The sequence below is a fragment of the Eucyclogobius newberryi genome, unplaced genomic scaffold, assembly GCF_026437365.1.
Source record: "Eucyclogobius newberryi isolate DKJ021-1_F unplaced genomic scaffold, fEucNew1.0.hap1 SCAF_14, whole genome shotgun sequence".
Taxonomy (NCBI): Eukaryota; Metazoa; Chordata; class Actinopteri; order Gobiiformes; family Gobiidae; genus Eucyclogobius; species Eucyclogobius newberryi.
This window is the reverse complement of record NW_027315768.1, coordinates 27,087,405-27,111,959: the sequence shown is the minus strand read 5'-3', so window position 1 is coordinate 27,111,959 and position 24,555 is coordinate 27,087,405. Positions and strand designations below refer to the sequence as shown.

At 40.5% G+C, this 24,555-nt stretch overlaps 4 protein-coding genes across 5 annotated transcripts; 1 reads left to right on the top strand and 3 right to left on the bottom strand.

Moving 5' to 3' along the window:
* Positions 1 to 1,002: 1,002 nt before the first annotated feature.
* On the bottom strand, positions 1,003 to 9,076 carry gtf2e1 (general transcription factor IIE, polypeptide 1, alpha). The gene is made up of 7 exons (XM_072445177.1): positions 8,878 to 9,076; positions 7,769 to 8,083; positions 7,260 to 7,417; positions 4,789 to 4,984; positions 3,536 to 3,765; positions 1,749 to 1,751; positions 1,003 to 1,628 (listed from the first exon to the last, which is right to left on the bottom strand). Exons 2-7 carry the CDS (start codon positions 8,056 to 8,058, stop codon positions 1,165 to 1,167), a joined length of 1,341 nt encoding a protein of 446 aa, XP_072301278.1. The 5' UTR covers positions 8,059 to 8,083; positions 8,878 to 9,076; the 3' UTR covers positions 1,003 to 1,164.
* A 130-nt stretch (positions 9,077 to 9,206) lies between these two features.
* On the top strand, positions 9,207 to 11,680 carry rabl3 (RAB, member of RAS oncogene family-like 3). The gene is made up of 8 exons (XM_072445176.1): positions 9,207 to 9,313; positions 9,531 to 9,622; positions 9,883 to 10,012; positions 10,091 to 10,205; positions 10,295 to 10,445; positions 10,675 to 10,746; positions 10,912 to 10,950; positions 11,080 to 11,680. Exons 1-8 carry the CDS (start codon positions 9,268 to 9,270, stop codon positions 11,134 to 11,136), a joined length of 702 nt encoding a protein of 233 aa, XP_072301277.1. The 5' UTR covers positions 9,207 to 9,267; the 3' UTR covers positions 11,137 to 11,680.
* LOC140359920 (granzyme-like protein 1) lies at positions 10,890 to 12,625 on the bottom strand. 2 transcript variants are annotated; one of them, XM_072445174.1, is made up of 6 exons: positions 12,563 to 12,625; positions 12,279 to 12,426; positions 12,030 to 12,168; positions 11,672 to 11,938; positions 11,444 to 11,597; positions 10,890 to 10,968 (listed from the first exon to the last, which is right to left on the bottom strand). In XM_072445174.1, exons 1-6 carry the CDS (start codon positions 12,609 to 12,611, stop codon positions 10,931 to 10,933), a joined length of 795 nt encoding a protein of 264 aa, XP_072301275.1. In that variant the 5' UTR covers positions 12,612 to 12,625; the 3' UTR covers positions 10,890 to 10,930. The 2 variants fall into 2 exon arrangements, with proteins under 2 accessions (XP_072301275.1, XP_072301274.1); XM_072445173.1 differs by lacking the exon at positions 10,890 to 10,968 and having other exon boundaries at positions 11,381 to 11,597.
* Positions 12,626 to 13,734: 1,109 nt separating this feature from the next.
* LOC140359915 (UDP-glucuronosyltransferase-like) lies at positions 13,735 to 20,434 on the bottom strand. The gene is made up of 5 exons (XM_072445169.1): positions 19,549 to 20,434; positions 18,979 to 19,110; positions 18,354 to 18,441; positions 14,498 to 14,717; positions 13,735 to 14,164 (listed from the first exon to the last, which is right to left on the bottom strand). Exons 1-5 carry the CDS (start codon positions 20,386 to 20,388, stop codon positions 13,882 to 13,884), a joined length of 1,563 nt encoding a protein of 520 aa, XP_072301270.1. The 5' UTR covers positions 20,389 to 20,434; the 3' UTR covers positions 13,735 to 13,881.
* Positions 20,435 to 24,555: the final 4,121 nt, after the last annotated feature.

Genomic DNA, 24,555 nt, shown 5'->3' with positions numbered 1-24,555 from the left:
CTGTATACTTTTACTCAAATTTGAAGCAGTCCTTGTAATTAAATACATCTTAAGCGAACAACAAACGGCCAATGAACAAGTTATCAATACCAGTATTACATCTTTGAGAATTGGCACCAACTTTTATTATGTGATCTGACATTTTCTACTTGGAAAGGGTCCAAAAAAAAAATCACAACAGAACAATATTCATATACTTTTTAAAGTTTTATTTTTGTACAGAAAGTATTGTAAATAAACATTTTGAGAACAAAGAAAAATGAATCTTTTAAGTACAAATGTATGCGGAGTCCACATCTGGTATGGCATGTAACAGTGGGATATGGGTCCTTCCGAACATGACGTCTTCGCTTCCAACAGGACTGAACGGGTTGAGCCATAATTAAAGAAGAATTCAAACTCAAGTGAACTATTGGCACAAGATGCAGCTCCCTTTGGTTGTTCATTAAAAATACTTGCGTCGAATACTAAACGGGCAATCTACAACGCTGCCAGAGCATGGTCCAAAGGAGAGACTTCAACAAGCAACTGCAGAGGCTCGAATAAGTCTCTTCTTATACAGATCTTTGAAGCGCACTAAAATATTGGGTAACCTATGGCAGCACTTTACTTTGCAGCACAGTAATAGCAATGTAATAGAACAAGGGTTTCAAGTAGTAGACAAGTCAGTGTTTATTTGCTCCATTAGTTGACTGGTCTAATTAGTTCTTTTGTACATTTTAAATTAATTATCAACCAAATAAAATGTTCAAACAAGGTGCCTGAATATAATTTATAAGAGAGAATATTAACAAATAAAGTGTATTATTGGTAAAATTGGCAAATTGTTAATTCTCCGTTGACATTTTTGACATTGTTTTTTGTAATAGTTTCAGAGCAGTTGTGCCCAAAGTGAGCCGGGGGTCGCAAAATTATTATTATCATTAAGATATTAAGTTAAAATTATGAAAAAAATTGCTGTGGGGGGCCCCTGAATTGGTTTCATGGTTAATTTGCGGGTCTTGGCCAGAAAAGTTTGGGACCCCTGGTTTAAAGTATGTCAGAAGTCAAAATTTGTTGATTAATTGCTCCAACTTTAATTATCATGACGTTTCCTTCCTATTGCAATGCTATCACTGTGCGCTGAAGCAAAGCGTGACCAGGACAAAAACACTGCATGTTCGTTTAGTAGTACATGTCCTGGAATAGGGTTTGCCCCATTTCGATGTACGCCTCCTTCTCTTGTGCGGACATCTGCTCCACCAGCTCCGGCCTCTCGCTGACCTCTCTGTACGAGTGCGGCCTTCCTCCCACCATCACCGTGTGCTCCTCTCCCACCTCCTCGAAGTCGTCCTCGTCATCGTCGTCCTCCGCTATGTGGTGCTGCGGGGCCACGGGCGGGGCGGCGGCCGGGGCCTCGTCGCCCGATTCGCTCGTGTCGCTCTCGGAGTCGCTGGCGTTGGCGGTCGCTGCGGTGAGCCCCCTGGTGGCGGCGGTGAGCCCCTTGGTGGCGGCGGCGGCGGTGGCGGCGGACCCGGTGCTGGCCACGCTCCGCTTTTCGTGGATGAGCAGAGCGCGCATCACCTCCTGGTTCTCGTCCGCGGGTCCTCCTTCGCCCGCGCCGTCCTGAGGTCCCGGTAAAGCCTCTCCTGTGGTAAGCAACACGGTAAAGAGTTTGTTATCAAATGTTGTGAGAGGAAGCGTCACAATTATAACATCATGACCAAAGGCTCTATTCCTCCTTCTCATCATCATTCCAAGCATGTGACCAGCTATATGAAACCAAACTTTCTGAATGATATGTGCACTTTTACGCGGAGGTTTACATCTTTGGACCGAAATGATTTAGGGCACTAGACTGTGGGATTAAAGTGAAAAGATGTAACGCAAAAATAAGCACTTCTCATGGACGCTCAAAGATGTTTATAAGTACGGATGGGCGATATTGACTGATGGGCAACTAACAACTCTTTGGCTAATAGATTTGTGTAGCGATTACTCTTTTGATCAATTGAATAGTTGTCTAGAACGCGAAAGGCCAGAGAATGAGCTTTTTACTCAATTTTACCAACATAAAGCTGAAGTAAAACACAAAATGTACATTAAGTGTGATTTCTGCTTTGTCTGTGTAATAAAACCTCAGTTTATGGCATGTTTTCGAGTCCGTGCATCGCCCAGAAAACGATTATTCAATTCCCAATTGGTTGAGAACTATCGGTATTTCTATAATCGATCAGTTGTGATTAATCAATGAACTTGTTGCAGCCCTAATTAAGACTATATTTTATCATTCATCAGGACTGTGAGAAGTTTAAGGTTTACGTCGCTCATAAAATGTTAACGAACCTTAAAATGAATCACAAAAAGGCAGAAATATCACTTTATACTGTGGAGAGATTAAACCAGATATTTCCGTCTCTTTGTGAGGTCATTTTTAAATGTTAAATGATAATACATGTTTCATATATCTCCCACCTACTTACAAGCTTCCCGTCCTGTGAATTTGGAGGAGTGAACACAATAATAAAGATGGGCAATTTAAAGATAAATTGATTGGTTGCATAAGTAAGAGGTTTTATTTGATGGGAAAGAATGAAAAGTCCCGGAGCCCAAAATGTCCCACATGTCTAATTTAAAATACCAAATCGATGTATTGCCTTTTTAAACACAGCATTACAATAAAGTATAGTTATCATTGAGAAGGAAACTTTGCAATACCTTTACAAAGAGATCATGCAGTAAGTTTCAGCAGCACACTCAGTCATCAAGAACCGCATACTTTGTGAGACAAGCAATTTACACACGAAAGGGTTTATTAAGAATCCCCACTCAACCATCCACTAATCAAGCCTCTGATTATTCTAAATTATGGTTCAGACAAAGTTGATGCTGATTGCTGATGCCCTTGGATGAAGAAATAACAGCCCAAGAAAGGCCTCGCCTGAGAACCGTTTGTGACCCAACGAAAGAGTGCAGAAGTTTCACTGACGCAGGGACAGAAAATAGAACTGGCAAAATGTGGTTTGTTTTACACTTTGCGGAAAAGGTCATTTGGGTTCATTTGGGGGTTCGATTTAGGGCCGCAACTAGTAATCGACTAACTGTGTTAAAACGCATACAAAAATACCTTTTCATAACAAAAATGGTGACCTTATTAAATCAAAATGTCAAGAAGAATACAAAAAAATTCAAATTTGTATCAATAATTTACACTCTATTCATAAATATTCTCTTACTTGAAGCTTTCGGTCCCACATTTCAACCTTTATCTGGTTGATAATGTATTTAAAAAGTCTCAATATGCAGTAGAAACAATACATAGTCGACTACTACAATCATGAGTTTAAATTCTATCACTTTTAAACGGATATCAGATATAAATATATAATAAGGAATAATTGTCCAGTTCAAGCAGAATGAATCTAGTTTTAATTTTGATGTTCTCTATATAGTATAAATACAATAAACACAAATAAAAAGCCAGATTGTGCATCTCTGGTTACATGCATAGTCTTTTTTTAGGACATAGATAAATAGAGGGCGTGGAGCTACTCACGGCTCTTGATGATGTCGGGCTCGGCGTCGGCCCCCTGCACCGTGCTCTGAGTTAACCAGACGGGCCTCTCTTTGGGAGCCTTGCCCTCGTTGACCTGCCTCTGCTGCTCGTCCTGTTTGTCCATGTTGATCTCCACGTTCTGAGAGTACAGGTCGGAGTAGGACGCCCCCTTGTTTGCCCAGGCCTCGCGGTGTGGGCCTGCCATTCCAGCGGCTGCGGCCCTTTCACGACTGGGGAAACACAAAATGGAAAAGTCAATAACCAGATCCATTACATACAGTCTTAGAAAACTGAATCATCGAGGCCTTCGGGTTTTGGTACATTTCTTAGCAACCGATCGAATCATAATCTCGCTCGTGTGAGGAAAATGGTGACACATCTTTGAGAGCTGTTGAAATTAAACTGTTTGAGTCTGGGCCCATCACCAAATCAGAGGTGGGTAATATATATATCAAAAAGTAGATAATATTGTGAATGTTGTTTTAAAGATATGAAACACTTTAGGGCTGCAGTCGATTATTGAAATAATCGCCTATTGATTTAGTAATCGAATAATCCTTAGCTGGTCTGGACAGGTTCCAAAACATGCCACGAGTTGAGGAAGGAATTTTTATGAGTCAAATTGACCCAAGATTGCATAGACATGACGAAAAGTGATGAAAGCACAATTTTGACTTTCAAATGTATTCCACCAGCTCAAATGGCTTCACTTCAGCTACATCTTAGTAAAAATCATGTGACTTTTTTTAAGTCACATGACAAGATTTTTAAGGGTAGAAGTTTATATTTAGAGACATTTCATATATCAAATAATTAAACCTCAACCTATTACATTTAAAGACATTGTTTGAACACATTTCAGTAGGATTGACACATCATCATTTTTTTGGTCAGGATAGCTTGAGGAATAAACTACTGTGCATGTTTTGTTTTTAGGTGGAAATTGTCCCTTGAATTATGATTTGATGAGTTAGACGTCTAATTGTTGTGATAGAGCATTATGTCAATTGAAATTGGGAGAGCATTTTAATGAATATGGATCTTATCTGGAAGAAGCTGTCAGAATGCCCTGGAACATGGAGCGAGCATCATTTAACAGAAGAAAATAAATAAACAAACCCTGGTAGATAATTTTCTTGGAGTAAACGGCATGTAATAAGCGACATTTTACATCAAATTGCACAGATCTTAATTATAATTTAGAAAGATGTATTATTAAAGGGCATAGTGACATAATGTGATGTGTGAACGACCTTTGCCTGAGAGCTGGGATCTCCGTAGGTTCAGGCTCGAGCAGATCTTGGGACAGGTTGACGTCTTCGGTTTCCCGCAGTAGTGCATAGATGGGCTCGATCTGCTCATTGAAGCGGGCCACGAGGGTCCTGGCGTCCGGACAAACCGACTCATCCTCCTCCACCTCCGTTTGGCAGAAGGTGCAGTGAAAAGTACCTGAACGAGTAGAGAGAACTTCAAAATATTAAAGGGCATACTCGCACCGCCGACATCTGCATGTACGAATCAGTGTTGAGAAGCTCGCCATATTTTAAAGGTACACTGTGTCACTTTGACTCATGGAAATGTTACTGCTTCGCCTGCGATGTACCACATTAATCACATATATTGGATTTATTACATTACTTCACTCGGCTTCATTCATTCCACACAGTCAATTGTGAACAGAGGTTTAAATGTTGGAAAATGTTAATTGCAAATTTGACACGTTGGTCCACTTCTTAAATTAAACATTTATCTCAAGAAATTCCAACTTCATACATTTCTGATAAAATAAAAGTATTAAATGAGTTTTGTGGAGCCAACTACTTAATAAAGAAAGAGCAATGCAGACCCTGAGGGATTAACGCCACTGCTTAAGGGATTTGTGTTTCTGTTGATATTTTTGAGAAAATTACATAGCCAGCTTTTTTTGGCCAAAGGTAACAAGAAATTATAGTTCGCTTTAACGCCGGTGACCTTTTACCGTGGATGGTTTTATAAATATAATTACATTTTCCACTGTTTTGAGTAACTAAGTGCAGAACAAATCGCACACCCTTCACATTTAACAAAGGGCACTGCTTCTGCTGATTGTAAAGTTTGGGAACTGGTCCAGCACTAGCACAGAACCACGTGTTGGCTTTGGTAACGACAGCAAGGTCAGAGGAAATTCATGGAAACTCATCAGAATTATTTCTGAATATTTCCTTTATCTTAAAATGTGGATATTTAGAAATGAGATAAGAAAACAATGTATGTTTGTCTTTTTATGACCAAGTTTTTATATTTATTCCATAGAACTGGAAACATTTGAGTCATTGTCAGGGGTTGACTATCAAAAAACAGTTTAAACAGTAAGCACTTTTTTCCCTTGGGATAATAATAATTTTCCCTCTAAAAAAGTTACACAGGCATACACTATTCATTTTGGCATACGCTTTTGCACAATGCCATCTAGTGTCAATAGAGAGAACAAACAAAATACAAAATATACTTCATATATAAAGATTTGAACAACACGAAGCGGGTCTAACGCCTTGAAAACGACCAAATATGTATTTCTCTATTGATCGCCAACCGGTGCATCAACATTTCTTGGCCATATTTCCGGTTGATTTGACTATGAACTCACTCTCGTCTCCCCGAGTGCCGAATTACTGTCGTTGCAGCAGGATTTGATATGAGCTGAGATACGTGGAAACAGGATATGAGTGCAGAGCGATTGGCAAGTTGATGGTAAATGCATCACCAACAGGAAGACGCTGACTTTTCCGTGTGCCAGGAAGGTTAAAAAGTACCGTCTCCATCCATCGCATTAAGCTTGCAGCATCCATTTACAGTGAGGAGTCATCAGAGCAAAGACGGAGGGAAAGACACAGCCAGCCACAGTCATTACATCTCTTCAATCAACTCTGCAGTGCTGCCTATGATTAACAGGATGGGAAATTATTACGAGTTAGATGGATATTTGGCAAAAGGTAAGTGTCATCAAGTGTGGACAAAAGCTTTTCTGGCAAGAGACCCTTAGTGTATCCTAGCAACAGCCCTGCATCAAATCAATAGAAATTTGTGTATTTAACATTGAACGCAGTCAAATAAAATACAAAGCGGAGTGTGATAAAACATAAGTGAAAAGTTTAGCTAGCAGGGATAAATGATTAATTAGAAAGAAGAATTGAACTGACGTATTTAATTACTAACTGTAATAAAATAGTACTGCAGAACATGCACAAAATTATGTATGGACATACCATTCATAATTTTGTCTTTTATTGGCTTTTAACAAAATTACATTAGTATAGTATAACTGTGGAAATTCACTGTTTTTGAAATAAATATTTATAATCTCTTTCAACAGACAACAATCACGTCTTTGGGGTAGAAGAATGACAACACTTGGCATAGCTATTCTGAAAAAAATGATTTCACTTGAAAATAATTGGGCTAGTTTTTGTTTTATGTGGATAGGTTCATTAATCAGAGATATGAACCATAAACCAGGACAGAAAATCCACAATCCAAGGTTCAACAGCAAATCCCACCATAGAAGTCTAAAACAATGTAGGCAGTGAACCCGCCCTCCACAGAACTGCATCTTTTGAGGGCCGATGACGCGGTCCAGATCAAACAGACACGCTGCACGCAGCCTCATACGGCCGGCAGGCGGATCACATGAACATAACCCATTTATGATGCTCTAATATCATAACTAACATTGTTCAGCTGTTACCTGTCATTGGGTCAAAGAGCTGGTTGGCCTCCAGGTCTGTGAAGGTGGAGAAGCAGCAGGGGCAGCGGAAAGACGCTCTGTTTGTCGAGTCTCGCTCGTCCGTTTCAATTCGCCGCCGCATGTGATCCAACTTGTACTTGACCACATTCACAAGAACTCTGCTCCACCAAAAAACAAGAGATAATTAATGTAGAGTAAAAACACGAGAGGATCCGCAAGATTTAGAACTGCTGTTTGAATGACTAAGGATTAATTTATCTTTCTTGCATCTCATCATTTAATCAATAACATTTTGAATGAAGAATGGAGGAGTTTTAGACATTTTTAAATAGTCTTCACTCCAAAACTATTAAGTAATGTGTACGGTAATGTAAAATATTATGTCTCTGATTTCATAAGCAATTGACCACATAATATTAGACATGGTTCTCATGAGTTTAAGTTATTTAGGACATACCAAAATGTATTTTTTCAACAAACCAAACAGTTGTTCCTTTTCAGATATGTACCTGTAGTTGATAAAGTAATAATTGTGTCGTGTGGTTTTTCCATCGGGGGCAGTTTCCACTCTCATGCGACATTTGACAAACTTATCCGCCTTCAGCGTGTTCAGCACAGAGCGGAGTTGTTTGCGGTCGAACTTGAGCAGCTCCAGCATGTCCTCCTCTCGCACACATGGGTTTCGGATCAGCACATCCAGGGCTAAGGCGTGCTCGATACCGTAGAAACCTCGCACCACCTGCTTGGCCAGACGCTTGAGCTCTGCAGGGACCTCAGTCAGTACCTCTGGCTCGATCATTTTCCGTGGAAGGAAATGACACCTGCTACATTTATATGGTCATTAAAAAAACAGATAAACAGAATGATAGATATTTGGTGCATGTTCACAAATCTGGTGATGAAAAACACCTGGTGACACATGTCAGTAAATTATTTGATTTTTAGAGTAACTGTTTGATATTTTTAATGATAAACTAATAAACTCTTTCAATCTTCAGAATTTTCCCTTTCATTTTTGTCTTTGTCACATTAGCACAGATGTGTACAATCAGAAATAAATCAGATGTAATGGTTTAAGCTACATGGCATTTCAATAATCAGATTTTTGGTGTGCATTTCATCATAGCCAAATTGTATGTCAATGTGTATGATACATTTGTAAATAAAATATCAAATATGTAATTACAGAAGAATACATAATAATAATAATAATAATATATATACATATACATGCATTAAACATAACTCTTAAGATATACTACTGAAGCAAACAAATTAATGTTGGATGGCATCTGGGTGAATTTAAAAACAGATAGTTTTGTAAATAAGATCCTTTAAAATCTAGTATAACATGATCGTTAGCAGTAATACTTTCAGAGTGATGAAAATATAGCATAGTTGCCATAGCAATTAAAGTTAACTAAACTAGCGTTACCTACCAGAATGCCCAAAAGTCCTCAAAATATCACATATAAACACAGGAATTTCTGGATTATAACCAACAAACACATCGCGTACATTTCAACTTTATGTAGGCTTCTTTTCATTCTTAAATACCATAACGCTAACCAGTTATTATATTAGCTTGCTTACAAAACTAATGTTAGCTTGAACTTACCGGTTTTGTAAAAGATAATAAAGTTCTTCTTCTTTATGTCATTTCAGGATAGATTTAAAGTTAGTTCTGTAAATGCGCTTCTTTGAACATTTATTCCGTAGAGTACAACAACATTTAGACCATTGATCGGTTTATATTGTGGATTTTCTCTCATCAACATGTAGTTAGCACCAACGCTAAGCATGTAACTCAAAAAAGACCCGGAAGTAAATGTGAATGTGCAATACACAACGTATTTTTCTCACAGCCAATCAACTGTCTCTTTTATGACGGACAGAAAGAGGAACTAATGACCTTGTAGTATTTCACCGATAGGACGTCCTGCTAAGCCAATCACAGTAGAGCCGAAGGCGGGGTTTGGATTGTTTTCTTCCGGTATCTCATCGAAAAATGGCTTCGCTTGACAGGGTAAAGGTCCTTGTTTTAGGGGATTCTGGTGAGTATTATAACACTTTTTCATAACATAACGTTGCCAAAAATATATCAAATTAGAAGAACCCATTATTCCTAAATATATGTTTGGTTTTGTGATCATGTCAACACTTTACATGCGAATCATGATTTATCAGCATTATTTACCAGTTTGTGTAGCTACTATGCTATAACTTAGATGATTGGGTTATTATAATCCTGAATAATTTGGTTTTCTGTAGGTGGGGGAAAATCGTCCTTGGTTCATTTACTTTGCCAGAACCAAGTTTTAGGAAATCCATCATGGACAGTGGGCTGCTCAGTGGACGTACGGGTAAGTAAACTGCCTTATGTTTGTATTATTTATATTCCCTGATTAAATGAGGAAAATATGTCATATTTCATTATTATTAGGTATTTCTAACGGCGACATAACATTCGTTTTGAGACAATGGTTATGTTTACGTGCACACCTAAAATCTGATATTTATCCGAGTTAGATTGTTGAAATTCTATTCTGATTATTATTTAAAAAATGTACTGGCCATGTAAATGTATCCAATGTGAAAAATAGTAACATATTTTCCAATGTAGATACACGACTATAAGGAGGGGACTCCTGAAGAAAAAACGTATTACATTGAACTTTGGGATGTCGGAGGATCTGTGGGCAGTGCAAGCAGCATCAAGAGCTCCAGGGCTGTTTTCTACAATTCTGTTAATGGTATTTAATTTATTTTAACTTTAAAGTCATCATTCATGCTTTGTAACATGTAAGACTATGCTTTATTATTTTGTGCAGGAATTATATTAGTGCATGACTTGACAAATAAGAAATCTTCCCAAAATCTTTACCGATGGTCTCTCGAAGCACTGAACAGAGATTCATCACCTACTGGAGTTATAGTTTCAAATGGGTGAGTACTTTTGCTTCTGAACGTAACAAATTAATGTGTTGTTATGATTGAGTTATTTTTTGTATACATATTTGGTTTCTATCTTGTAGGGACTATGACAGAGAGCAGTTTGCTGAAAATCCAGTGCCTTTGCTCTTGATTGGCACCAAATTTGACCAGATTCCAGAGAACAAACGTAATGAGGTTCTGACTCGAACGGCCTTTCTCTCTGAAGACTTCAACGCAGAAGAAATAAATCTTGTATGTGTTCTTTAATGATCTTCAAATATATAGTTATATAAACATTTACTATATATGGAAATCTTAAAATGGAAAAATGCATGTTTTAGAGGTGGCATCTAAAGTAACAGTTTAGTGCATCGTATTTATCACACCTTTGCATGAACTTAGTGTTCACAGTCAAAGTGAAACTCACACATTTTAGGAGTCAAAGTTGACTTGAGGCTGAAGTGTTGTTTTGTTTTTACAGGACTGCACTAACCCACGGTATCTTGCGGCTGGAACATCAAATGCTGTCAAACTTAGTAGATTCTTTGACAAGGTGAAAAACTGCCATGTTACTGTATGTGATTTGAAAGTCAAAGTTTTGTCAAATGTAGACTGAACAGTTTTAATCAAATATAAAGTTACTCTTTCAATTTAAAACCTTTATTTGTTGATTTTCTAAATTGTGTGTGATATTCATTTGATTCTCTTCTGTCTATAGGTGATAGAGAAAAGATACTTCACAAGAGATCCGAGCCAGGTGAGGTTTCTACTTTTTCTAAAGATGCAAACAGACGATGAGCCTGGCAGCTTCTTTCATAATTGTGGAAGAGTGAATTACTAAAAGATAATGGTTTAATTGAGTGCATGTCTTTCACTTTCTCTCCAGATGACAGCGTTTACCGACAGGAAGCGGTTCAACTTTAAAAGCTTACACTATGACTGAACCCCACTATCACTGTCTGTGGTTTGGCCAAGGCATCTGTTGAGTTTTACCAACACGTTCATGTGCTAAATATACTTTCTACTTTATTCAATGAACACACTTTTCTATTTATCAAATACAACTCATCATTATGTCTGTAAACTGTAAAGAAGTTTCGGACCAAACATTTTCTCCTTCATCTTTATTGTTTAGTGGTGTACTGTTCAACTTTGAGTTATGCATACAAGTCTTTTCAATACAATTTCAGTTTTTTAATTGAAATGAAGACTCAAGTCATCTTTACGATCCAAAGGCTTGCTCTCATTACCTAGTCCCCCCATGACCTTTTTAATCCATGGGAGGAAACTAGAAATCTTCGTGAAGGCATGAGGATACTTTGGGTTACTACAGTCGCTTGAATTTGTAAATGCTGTGATCCCCAGAGGCTTGTTTTTGCAGATCAGTGGTCCTCCAGAATCACCCTGTGGAACAAACCAAAACTCAGTCTTGTCATAGCTGTATATAGTAATGAAGAAATTAAAATATGTATGATTACTTGGCACAAGCTTCCTCCATTCTTGTCGAATTTGGTGCATATCATGTGTTCTGCGTGGAAGTGCTCTTTATATATAGTTTTACATTCAAAGTTGAACTGAATCTTCTCCTCTGCCTCTCGGAGCACATCCGAAGCAGGGCTGTTTTTGCTTGGGTGCAATTTGCCCCAGCCAGCCACAGAACATGCTTTGTGGGCTTTGATGGTTTTATCTTTTTGTGGTAGATCAATAGTTTGAACAAAATCATTTAGTTTGGCTTTTTGTTTTAGCTGCAAGAAGGAAAACATTTTGCAAGGTGAGAGTGCAGCTCTCACACCTTTCACCCACATGCTGCACATTCAAATAAACCAGTCCACTCACCTTCAGAAGCATGATATCAAAGTCAAATTCCCCTCTAAAGTTTGGATGCTGGATGTGTTCTTCCACCTTAATCCTCTGCTGACTTTTCTCCTTCTTAGTTATGTCATGTGCTCCCAGAACAACCGTGTTTGGCAAAATACTAAAGAAAATCATAATAAAATGGTCTCCCATTAGACATAAAGTACTAGTCCTCTTGAATAAAGTGTAAAAGCTGAAATAGAAAACAAATGCTTTATTTCAGTCACTTACCTTGTACAGTGTGCTGCAGTTAACACAAAGTTGTCTCGAATAAGAAATCCCCCACAAACATGATTTCCATAGAACTGGAGAGAGGCCATGTATTTTCTTGAGTGAGGTTCGGCAATTTTTCCTCCTACAATCCCACTGTTACTTCCCCCTAAAATGGCACCACATCACAGGTATGATAATAAATAATAAAACAATAATGACTGTATATCAATACTGAATATTATTGAGTTCAAAGACTTCTATAATCCTTCAAAATAATATAATAGTATACAATGGTATCTTACCAGAAAGTGGGACCAGGCATAAGACAATGGCAATGCAGTAAGTATTCATGTTTGCACAAGTCAGTCAAATGTTCTGCCATGTGGTTTTATTGAGAGACCACCACCTACAGAGGAAGTGCTGTGGGCAGGTGTCACACTCTGCAACAGTTTCACCAACAAAGTGTACTTCGTTAAATCGATTAAACGTATCTAAAACCCAGTATTTGCATTTACGTTGGTTTTATTCCTAACTTCTGTTGTTGTTGTTGTGTATTCCTGCTTTTGACATCGGTATTTTATTTTATATGTTATTTTTTAATTATTTTTTGGGGGGAGTGTCTCCAGAGCCGCGGCGCGCGGACGAAACTGCTGGGCTATTTGACCGCGCCGGGTCAGGGTCATGGTCAGGGTCAGGGTTAGGGTTAGCCATGAAGCTATATGGCCGTGCCGCGGCTCCTGAAACTTCTGGGCTATTTGATATATATTATATATATTATTTATACTCTGTAGCCACGGCCTTTTTTTAGATGTATGAGCAGGGGCTTGTACCTCGAAACTAGCTGAATTGATCCTGGATACTTTCTCTTTACCGGATTGACTAACCAAGACATGAGCATCTCTGGATAAGTGTAGTACAAAGCGGGTTCACAACTCGCTCTGTCAAGCCAAGATTTACTGAATGAAACGGGGTTAGTGCCAACTGACCTTCTACTACTGTGGAAAAAGATTCAGTTGTAGTCATCGGGACACTGTTTTACAAACAAGATAATTCGACAAAGACTCTTGGACGACTTGGACTGCTCTGGCATGGATCTATTAGACACCGGTCAGATCTGCCCTGGTTTGTGCCTCCAGCCTCGTAGTACAGGCCTCTGGTCTCACTAAGGGGGTTTCTCTCAACTTTAGAAAACCGTTTTCTGTTTTATTTTATTTATATCTTAAATATCACTTTTAATTGGGTAATTAAAAAAAGGAAAATAGAGAGAAAGGGCTTGCTCTTTGCACATTAGCTCAATTACCACTAGGTGGTGCACTGTCAACACTTAAAGCATACCGTGAACAGTGAACACTAAATGTAACCAGGTGTTGTGTAATAAATGCCCTTGAGCACTTTTCTGTTGACAATTCTCAAGTTTTGTAAGTGATATCTTGTACATACTTCCTTGTGGATCAATGATACTACAAAAAATTGCAAAATCCAGACAGTTTTAATGATCAGTATAAACATTTAGATTAAGGAACATTCACCAGTGCATTTGAGATTGTATGCAAACCAAAAAAATCTTTACACAACAAAAACACAATTGTACTTTACACAAAATATTTGAAGCTTTAAAATATTAGGCTTGCTTCTTTTTCACAGTTCCTCTTCCACAACACTTCCTGGTGCAGAACAAGCAGCATTTAACTGTCAGCCACACAACAGTGGTCACAATGAGGCCTAAAAACGCCAGAACGTCCAGGCAAAAGTACTGGATCCAGTTTAAGTCATGGGCTGCCACTCGGAGGTGATCGGCTCCTTTATGCCTCATCACAAACTCAGTCCAAAACACAGCCAGGTCCAGAGGCGGCATGGGGCGGTCTTTGTGCAGCTCTGACAACGTCTGAATCTTCTTATGGTAACTGCAGACAGCACAAGTCAAATATTAGAAAAACATGGAGAATTATCGACCCAGAATAAGCTTTTCTATATCTGTGGTCACTGTCTAAAGATAGGCAAACTGAATTAATGACTCTAAATGTCACTTTTAAAATGTCAGTGTGAAAAACATCCGTCTATATGCCCTGTGTAAGGCCCCAATCTTAAATAAATACACAGCAGGCACTGAGAGACATCCACAAGCAAGGAATCATTATGTCCTGCAAAAAAAGCTTTAAAATCTAACATAGCAGATTGCTTTGTTTTGTTTTTGCGACACTAACATTTGATCTCGTGACATCCCCTCTGTGACTCACCTCTCTTCATTGATCAGTTTCCTCAGTGCAGTCACTATGGCTTCAGTGCTCAGGTCATATATGAGGAGTTGTTCTGCCACTCCTCTGGCCACCATGCGATGCACGTTGTCCCGCTGGTCTCCGAAAAGAGGGAACATGAGCATGGGCACGCCGTTACAGATGCCCTCGTACAGGCCGTGGATTCCACCGTGCGTCATGAACACTCGGGCTTTGGGGTGAGCTGGCGGGACAGGGGAACACAGTTAAGATAAGATAAGATAAGATAATCCTTTATTGTCCCACATGGGGAAATTTCATTGATGCAACGCAGGTAGATACAGAGGTAGATACAGAAGAAAAGAACAGATCACTTATAGGAAGTTTGAAAAACACTCTCAGTAGAAGATCTCTTATAAACAAAAACTCCTATAGACAAAACCATTTCCCAACAAGGGATGGAGGGGAAAAATGATAAAGTTAAAATAAATAAATAAATACCATTGCAAGTGATCGCGACAGTAATTGCACATGAATCACGATAGTAATTGCACAGTAGGACTAACAGTGTTTGTTATAAAGTCTGACAGCAGCAGGAAGGAAAGACCTGTGAAACGTCTCCTTCACACAGCGAGGGTGGATCAGTCTCTCACTGAAGCTGCTCTCCAGAGGGGACAGAGTGTCCTGCAGGGGGTGAGACTCATGGTCCAGCATAGATGTGAATCTAGCCAGGACCCTTCTGTCCCCCACCTCCTGCACCGAGTCCAGAGCACAGCCCAGGACGGAGCTGGACTTCTTGATGACTCTGTCCAGCTTCTTCCTCTCCCTCTCTGTGATGCTGCTGCTCCAGCAGGCCACACCGTACAGGAGGGCTGATGCCACCACAGAGTCGTAGAAGGTCTTCAGGAGTGGCCCTGTCACTCCAAAAGACCTGAGTCTCCTCAGGAGGTAGAGCCGGCTCTGGCTCTTCCTGTACAGTGCATCTGTGTTATGAGTCTAGTCCAGTTTGTGGTTCAGATGAACACCCAGGTACTTGTATGAGTCCACTCTCTCAATGTCCCGTCCCTGGATGTTCACTGGTGAGGGGGCAGTGGGGTGGCACCATCTCCTTGGTCTTCCCCGCGTTGATGAGGAGGTGGTTCCGCTGACACCAGTCCACAAAGTCCTGCGCCAGTCCTCTGTACTCCGCATCATCGTCGTCCATGATGAGTCCGATGATGGCTGAGTCATCAGAGAACTTCTGCAGGACACAGCTGTACGTGTCATGTCTGAAGTCTGCAGTGTAAAGGGTGAAGAGAAAGGGCGCGAGGACAGTAGCCTGGGGCGCCCCCACACTGCAGGTCCGAGTGTCAGACACACCCGGGTCCCGGGTTCTCACAAACTGGGGTCGGTCTGTGAGGTAGTCCAGGATCCACTCTGCCAGGTCATACTCCACACCAGCCGTCTCCAGCTTGTCCCTCAGGAGCAGCGGCTGGATGGTGTTGAAGGCGCTGGAAAGATCGAAGAACAGAATCCTCACAGAGCTGCCAGGCTTTTCCAGGTGAGAGAGAGAGCGGTGCAGCAGGGAGATGACGGCGTCCTCCACTCCAATGCCAGGCCGATATGCAAACTGCAGCGGGTCCATGGCTGAGCTCACGGTGGAGCGGAGGTGGTCCAGGACCAGCCGATCCAGTGTCTTCATCAGGTGGGACTTGAGAGCCACTGGCCTGAAGCTATTGAAGTCTTTGGGGCGCGGTGTCTTGGGCACAGATACCAGACAGGAGGTCTTCCAGACCTGTGGTACCACCCTCAGCTTCAGGCTCATGTTGAAGACATGCTCCATAACTCCACACAGTTCATCTGCGCAGGACTTAAGGAGCCTGGGGCTGATGCCGTCAGGTCCTGCTGCCTTCCTCACTTTAATCCTCTTCAGCTCACTCCTCACCTGTGCTGCTGTGACAGTCAGTGGTTGGCAGGGGGACCGTGTGCTGGGGGGATGGGTGAGTCCAGGCGAAGTGGGGAGCTGATGGTCCGGGGCAGAGAAGCGAAGAGGAACAGATGCAGGGCATTGTCCAGCTGTGGAAGAGGGAGCATGCAGCTGTGCAGGGGGAGGGGCGGGTGACCGATCAAACCTCAAGAAGTGAGCATTTAAATAATTCACCCACTGTAAGATCCCCCTCTGTCTGGGCAGGGGGGATTTTGAAGCCCGAGATGGTTTTCAGGCTTCTCCACACTCCCTGAATGTTCTTCTGCTGCAGCTGCTCCTCCATCCTCCTCTTGTAGCCGGCTTCCGCCTGCCTGATCTTCCTCCTCAGCTCTCTTTGTGCAGTTCCTCCTTGTTCCCTGACCTGAAGGCTCTCTTCTTCTCCTTCAGCAGAGCCTTCAGTTCACGGTTAATCCACGGCTTGTTGTTTGGAAAACACCGCACCGTCCGGGAGGGAACAATGTTCTCAAAACAGAAGTTGATGTAGTCCGTGATGCACTCTGTGATGGTGTTGATGTCCTCCCCATGGCCGTAAAGCTCAGTCCAGACAGTGGTGCTGAAGCAGGCCCTCAGAGCCTCCTCGCTCTCAGCAGACCACATCCTCACCTCACGGGACACCACAGGCTGCCTGCGCACGATGGGTTCATACACAGGCCTCAGATGTACAAGGTTGTGGTCCGAGCTGCCCAGGGGAGGGAGGGGGGAAGAGGAATAAGCCTCTTTGGTGTTTGTAAAAAACAAGTCCAATGTTCTATTGTTTCTGGTTGGGCAGGTAACATAATGGGTGTATGTTGGTAGAACAGAAGAGAGAGAAGCGTGGTTAAAGTCACCAGTGACGAGGAAGAGAGCCTGTGGGTGCTGTGTTTGCAGCCTACAAGTGCAGGAGAGCAGTGCTTCACAAGCATATTCAGCATTGGCAGACGGGGCCACATAGACTGCAATCCAAATCACATGTGAGAACTCCCGAGATTAAGTTAGGGAACTTATAAGCAGTGTGTCTATATTAGATAGAAATAAGAGTGATTCTTGTGCTTTCATTTTAACTTTGAGAAATGTAAAAAATAATAAAAAATGTATGAAGTTTAGCGCAGCAATTATAACTGATTTTGACTCTACGGAGGAACATAACAAACGTGCTCTTGGATGAGAGTTGGTAGATTGGGGCTATAGTTTTTTAGTCGTTTAGAGGATTAATCGGTCGATGGGGGAAAAAATTACAAGTCAACCTTTTTTTAATTGGAATTTTAAGGATTTACTTGGACCACTGCAGAAAGGACAATTAATTAAATTAGTTTGCTGGAGTTTTGGAAGTGACAAAACAATTTAAACTGCCTTGATGATGTTTATTAGAATTTCTTTATATTCCCGTACTTAGTTTTGTGCAAGATCAAATTTTAAGAGTTTTTACCAGCACCACTTCCCCTTCAGTTGATTAATCTTTAAGAGTTTCTTTAGTTGGCTACAGCCCGAGCAGATTCAGTGATTTACTTAAATACATATAAACAAACAACAACATGTCCAATAACGTTTTATTTGCAGTATATCGGGAGCAGCAGAAATAGATGCTTTAGTATTTCTTTCATTTGGAAAGGGTTCACTTGTAATTCTGTACCTAATGCCATTCAGGAAGCTTATGTTTTTGTGTTTTTGAGACTCATTTTCAGGAATTGTTCGTGATTTTAAATATTGACCGTTATATGTAGTAATAAAACAAAATAAAACAGGTAATAAACTAAAGCTGGATTAGACATCTGTCACAGTCTATAATAAAATAATAAACACAACTGAAATGAAATTCTAATAATTTAAATATTGAATTCTGGGACTCGAAAGCTACGGCTAAACCAGCCCAAAATGTCATGCAAAAAGACGGCTTTAAAACATTGCAAACTCCCGCTTTAATCCATAGTAACTTACCCAGCAGGTCATTTTGTGGCAGCCATTTCAACAGCATCACATTCTTTGGGGCATTTGCAGGTACTTCTCCTTCATATCTCCACAAAACCTGAAACGGAAAACATAATGATGTTATACACTACGAATAAAGAATTTAACTTTTTGAACAGTACACTGTAAAAATGTAATTCATCAGTTTTAGATATGGTCTTATTCACTTACAGTTACTATTCATAGGAAGTCAGTCTTTATTTAAATTGCAATATATTGTTCAACTGGCCTAAATGTTAGCCGTCATTTATACGGTGTAATAGTTATAGTTAGTTGCATGTTAACATCAGGCCTGAAGCTTGGGGCAAAGTCCATTTCTCCACTGATTAGCACTTCAGCTTTGGCTAATGTGTAAATACTGTTTTTGCACTACCGGATAACCAGCGCTTTAGTTTGACTGAAACAATTTACTGGTAGATTTTGAGTGACGATTGAAAAGACTGGATTGTGATTTTACTACTTAGACCTGAGATTAAAACAGATCTTTTAATGTCATTTAAGACAAAAATTGGCAGAACTTCAGACCATATGCTTTTATGGAAACAACTTGATCTCAATTCAGGTACAAACTCAACTGCACAGACCCATGACGTACCCTCTGGGGCATTTGTCCGAAGGCTTCAAAGAAAAGCGTTGCAATTTCGATCGGCATGTTGGACACCATTGAACCCATAGTAAACACAATGAATCCATCGTCTCCAGATCCTTCCACAAACTCCTCCAAATCCTGCAGGAACAAAACACAGAACCAAACAGAGAAACAGTTATGTTCACGTTTCTGTGCTAGCGTGCTTGTGTTGAACTTATTCAACCTCAACTGGAGAAGCCATGTGTTTTTAGAAATGTACTGCAAGTAACAACACCCCTGGCTTTGAGATACTTCTGTAAACAGCAAAACAAGTGAGGGGAGTTTACTATTTTACTGCAAGAATAACATAGGTTACTACAATCCTTTTGTCTATAAGGAAGAGCACTTCAAGTATTTTATTGATCAAGCAAAGTCCGGTGCTGATGAATGATACAGCAGGTTGAAAAAATGTGTGATTTGTCTTCCATATTAATATTAAAGTAGCTATGACTAAACAGTTGTATAGTATATCAGATTACCCTCGATTGGATCCAGATGTGTTTACAATACTTGACCATACATTCTTCAGACACTTACCGCAGGCAGGGGGGCTTTCTTTGCACAGTTGATTCCTCCAATAAACACTATATTGGGCATGATTGGTCTTGGCCATTTAAAGGTGAAATCTTTTCTGAGCAGCCATATCGCTCCCTCACCAAGTAGTGTTTGGTAAGACATGTCCTTCTCTATGTATCTACTGACCAGATCATCAAACTTGGCATATGTAACGGTGCATAAGTATGTCTCAAGGGTGTAAACTAATGTGTTTTTGACTCTTTGGGGGAAATTCATTTTATCTGTGTTATCTGAGTAGGCAACTGGGACAAAGGATGGAGGAGAGGGGCACTGGTTAGCCCTTGTGTCCAGTTGACAGGGGAGTCCATTCAGGAAGTAAACAGCCGGGATTGAGAACATACGTGCCAGTATGGACCCACAAGGAAGAAAGGGGTCTGTAAGTAGTGCTTCAAATCCTTCTCCCTTTAACTGATCCATGAGCGCTTGATTCTGTAATAAATGTTCACATCCCGCCGCCTGCATAGTTGTAAAATTCACCAAGCGGTTTATATTTTCCATCAAATCCGAAAACTTCGGTGGTGAAAAGATTCCAGCCCTCAGTTCCTTAAATTTGCCGTCCAGTTGCTCCTTGGTGTAGGGCACTTTGTACATGATAGTGCTGTAACTCTGCGAGTTCTTGATCAATAAGCTGGTTTCAGGGACTAGAACTACGACTTCATGTCCTCTGACGACAAGTTCTTTGACCAGAATCTTCATCGTCAACCAGTGACTGCCATCCACGGGGACGGCCAGGAGTTTGCCCCCGTCAGAGAGCCCCACGCTGAGGCAGAGCAGCAGTCCCAGGACAAGATACGCCTCCATTGCCTCTCTCTCCGCTTTCTCTCCACTCTGCTGTGTGCTGAGGGCTGTTTATACTGCAGGAAGCTGGGCAGTGTTTGAAGGCGGGGTGTTAAGTAACTATGGGAAGAGCAAGGCGGGAATTCTTAGTCTCCACACCCAAAGCACAGACTCTGTTAAGCTGCAGTTTGACAGTTTAATTTGATAAATGTTTGGCAACACTACTAGTAGTATCGCTGCAATAAAAAACAAGAATAGTGCTGGTAGCAGCTGTAAAGAAACAATAGCATCTGGTGTTTTGTTTATTATTTCTGCCATGAAATGTTATCTTTAGTACTTTTGACCACTTTTACTTCTAACAAATAACTTTAAATCAATCACAGACCTTTTATTGGATTACTTACTTCACCTTTGGTCCACTGCAATAAACATGTCGCTGCTTTTTGTGGCTTCAATATGGTGCTAACATCAGCCAAATCTGTGTGACTGTTCATTATATTTGACTGTCCTGCAACTTTCCTTAAGAATTAGGGTGAGAATCTAATTGCACTGTCTCAAGTTGCCGCGGTTATTAAGGGTGTACAGTGTCTGTGTGTGTGCAGTTTTTATACAGCGCTTTACACCTTCAAAGTAAGGCAAAGCAAGTTTATTTGTAGAGCACATTTCATGCACAAGGCAACTCAAAGTGCTTCACACAACAGGAAAAATGCATTAAAATCACAAAGAAATTACAGATGAAATCACAACACAATTTCAGGCATAAAAGAGAAGAGTGCAAAGAAAAATCCTTTCAGTCATATGCGCAGCTAAACAACACTGTTTTTAGCTTAGATTTGAACATTGTCAGAGTAGAACCTGTCTCACATCTTCAGGAAGACTGGTCCAGATTTCAGCTGCATAAAACTGAAACGCAGATTCTCCATGTTTTGTCCTGACTCTGGGCACCAGCAGGAGGCCGGTCCCTGAGGTCCTCAGAGTCCGAGATGGTTCATATGGCACTAACATATCCAAGATGTACTTTGGTGCTAGGCCATGGAGAGACTTGTACACAAGCAGAGCTGCTTTAAAGTCTATTCTCTGAGCCACAGGGAGCCAGTGCAGAGACCTGAGAACAGAACTAATGTGATCATACTTCCTGGTTCTAGTCAGGACCCGAGCAGCAGCGTTCTGGATGTACTGCAGCTGTTTTACAGCTCGTTTGGAGAGGCCAGTGAGCAGGCCGTTACAGTAGTCTAATCTACTGGAGACAAACGCATGGATAAGTCTCTCCAAATCTGGTTTTGACACTATATTTTTTATTTTGGCAATGTTTTTTAGATGGTAAAAAGCTGCTGATGTTATTGATTTGATGTGGCTGTTAAAGTTCAAGTCTGAGTCCATTATTATCCCCAGATTTCTAACTTGATTCGTAGGTTTTAGAGCGAGACTCTGGAGGTGACCACTAACACTTTCTCTTTGTTTCTGTGGGCCAAAAACGATTATTTCAGTCTTGTCTGAGTTCAGCTGCATCCACAAACGGATCTGTTGTGAACTGAGTGAATCCACTGGTCCATATTCACCTGCCGACAGTGAAACATAGATCTGAGTGTTGTCTGCATAATTGTGATAGGACACATTTTCTCTGCGTATCAACTGACCAAACGGCAGCATGTAGAGGTTGAACAGAAGTGGACCCAGGACTGACCCTTGGGGTACACCACAGGGTCAGGGTCATGTGGTCTGAGACACAGTTACCAATTTCAACAAAGTACTTTCTGTCTTCCAGATACCTTAACCAGTTTAGGGCAGTGCCAGTGATGCCCACCCAGTCCTCTAGTCTCTGTAAGAGGATCCCATGATCGACAGTGTCAAAAGCAGCACTCAGATCTAACAGAATTAAGACTGAGGCTTTGCCCGTGTCAGTGTTCAAGTGGATGTCATTTGTCACCTTGACAAGAGCAGTCTCAGTGCTGTGATGAGGTCTAAAACCTGACTGAAAAACATCAAATGAGTTGTTTATTAAGAGGAAATCTGTGAGCTGTTGGTAAACAACCTTTTCAAGGACTTTGCCCCAAAATGGCAGATTAGAGATGGGCCGGTAATGACTCAGTACTGCGGCATCAAGACTGCTCTTCTTTAGGAGAGGCTTTATGACCGCAGTTTTCAAAGACATTGGGAATGTTCCAGATTGAAGCGACATGTTAACTATTTGAGTGAGTGGTGCTAACAAACTGTTCAGCACAGACTTTAGAAATCTGGTGGGTAACACATCGAGGCAGCATGTAGATGAACTCAGACTGGTGATGATCTCCTGGACAGTTTTGTCAGTTACAGGTGCAAAGTGAGTTAGCTCTTTGTGTCTAGGTGGTTTTAGAGTGATTTTTAGCATTGTGGGATTCATAGCATTTTTAATGCCCTGAACTTTGTCATTAAAGAATAATGCAAACTCATTACACTTGGATGTGGAAATTAGTTCTAAGTTCAGTTCTAAGTACTGCCAAGTGTGTGTGTGTGTGTGTGTGTGTGTGTGTGTGTGTGTGCGTGCGTGCGAGCGTGTGTGCGTGTGTGTGTGCATGTGCAGAGGAGACTGGGTCAAAGTGAGGAGAGCAGATAAGCCAAAGTCAACACTGGTAAACTAATCACTGACATTTTGTGTTGCAGCCACGTTTACTTGCTTCCAGATTTAAATTCATGTATTTTGAGGGAAAAAAAAAAATTGCAAAAGTATTATTTGGACATATATCAAACAACCCAAGTTGTTTGATATATGTGCCACATCATTTAACACTAAGATAGGTTACAATCTAGTAGCACTGTGATTTACATAATTAAATCACCACTTGTTTCAGTTGAGAGACTATTTGCATTCAGAGTGTCTGTTTAAAGTTCTGCTTCGGATAAGCACAGTGAGGACTATTTTTTTATATTATATTTCGAGAGACTACCGTATTTATTTATTTTTTTGAATTTGGTGCAGATCATGGGTCTTGTGTTGAAGTGCTCTTTCCAGATATTTTGGCTCCTCACACCAGTCGCTCTTGCTGCTGGATTCTCGTCTCTGATTGGAAGAGCCGTCTTCTTATCTTATTAACTTAACCTGGTCCAGAGCAGGTTATGATTTCATAGCATGTTTCCATAGAAATGTGCCCTATCAGAAAGTGAACCATCTCCGTAGTATCCCATGGTAGTAGTACCCCTTAAACCGGGTTAACCCCAAAGTGACCTCACTGGCATTAAGCGCGTTCATGTAAACGCCCAGCAGCCTCGTGCAGACGATTAGGGTCAAACCAGAAACTTCACTGTCGATCGGCACCGATCATAGATCTATTAGACACCGATCATGGATCTATTAGACACCGACCATAGATCTATTAGACACCGATCAGATCTGCGCAGTTTTTGCTTATGCTGAATGCGCCTCCAGCTTCGTAGTACAGGCCTCTGGTCTCACTAAGGGTGTTTCGTTCAATTTTACAATACCGTTTTCTGTTATATATTATATATATATATATATATATATTATTTATTTCTTAAATATCTCTTTTAATTGTGTAATTTTAAGTAAGTTTTGATCTCATTGGGTTTAACCTGGTTAAATATGCTGTTTGCACATTAGGTCATTTACCACTAGGTGGTGCACGCTCAACACTGAAAGCAGGGATGTCAAACTCATTTTGGACCGAGGGTCCAGAATTTCGACGCTCAGGCTGGGTCGCGGCCGAAAATAACGTAAAACATAAAACATTAAAACAAATATAAGAAATAAAGAGCTTTATATATCCTATGCTGTTTTTGAATCAATTACTGGATCGATTTTAAAAAAATTACAAAACGTTTGTTCTCATAAACTGAAATGTATTAAGAAAAACAAGTGTAATTTCACCAATACTGTGCTTCAGTTTATGTGCATCACAACTTCAGAGTTGATCTACAGAGATAAACATTTAGTCATAAGTATTTGGAACTGAAAAATGTTGTACTTGACTTTATAACAAAATAAACTTCTCAAGATCTAAAAACCCTTTTAAATGTACTAACTAACATTTCTGTATAGTTATCTGTACACCTGAACTGACAAACCACAAAATACAAACAAACGTGGGAGCGTTCAAGTAAGGAGGTTAAGTTACCCCTCTTGCCTTGAAAATATAGAATAAGTGCATGAGCCACAATGTTCCATCAAACCAAACTCTTTTGTCGAATCGTGGGCCG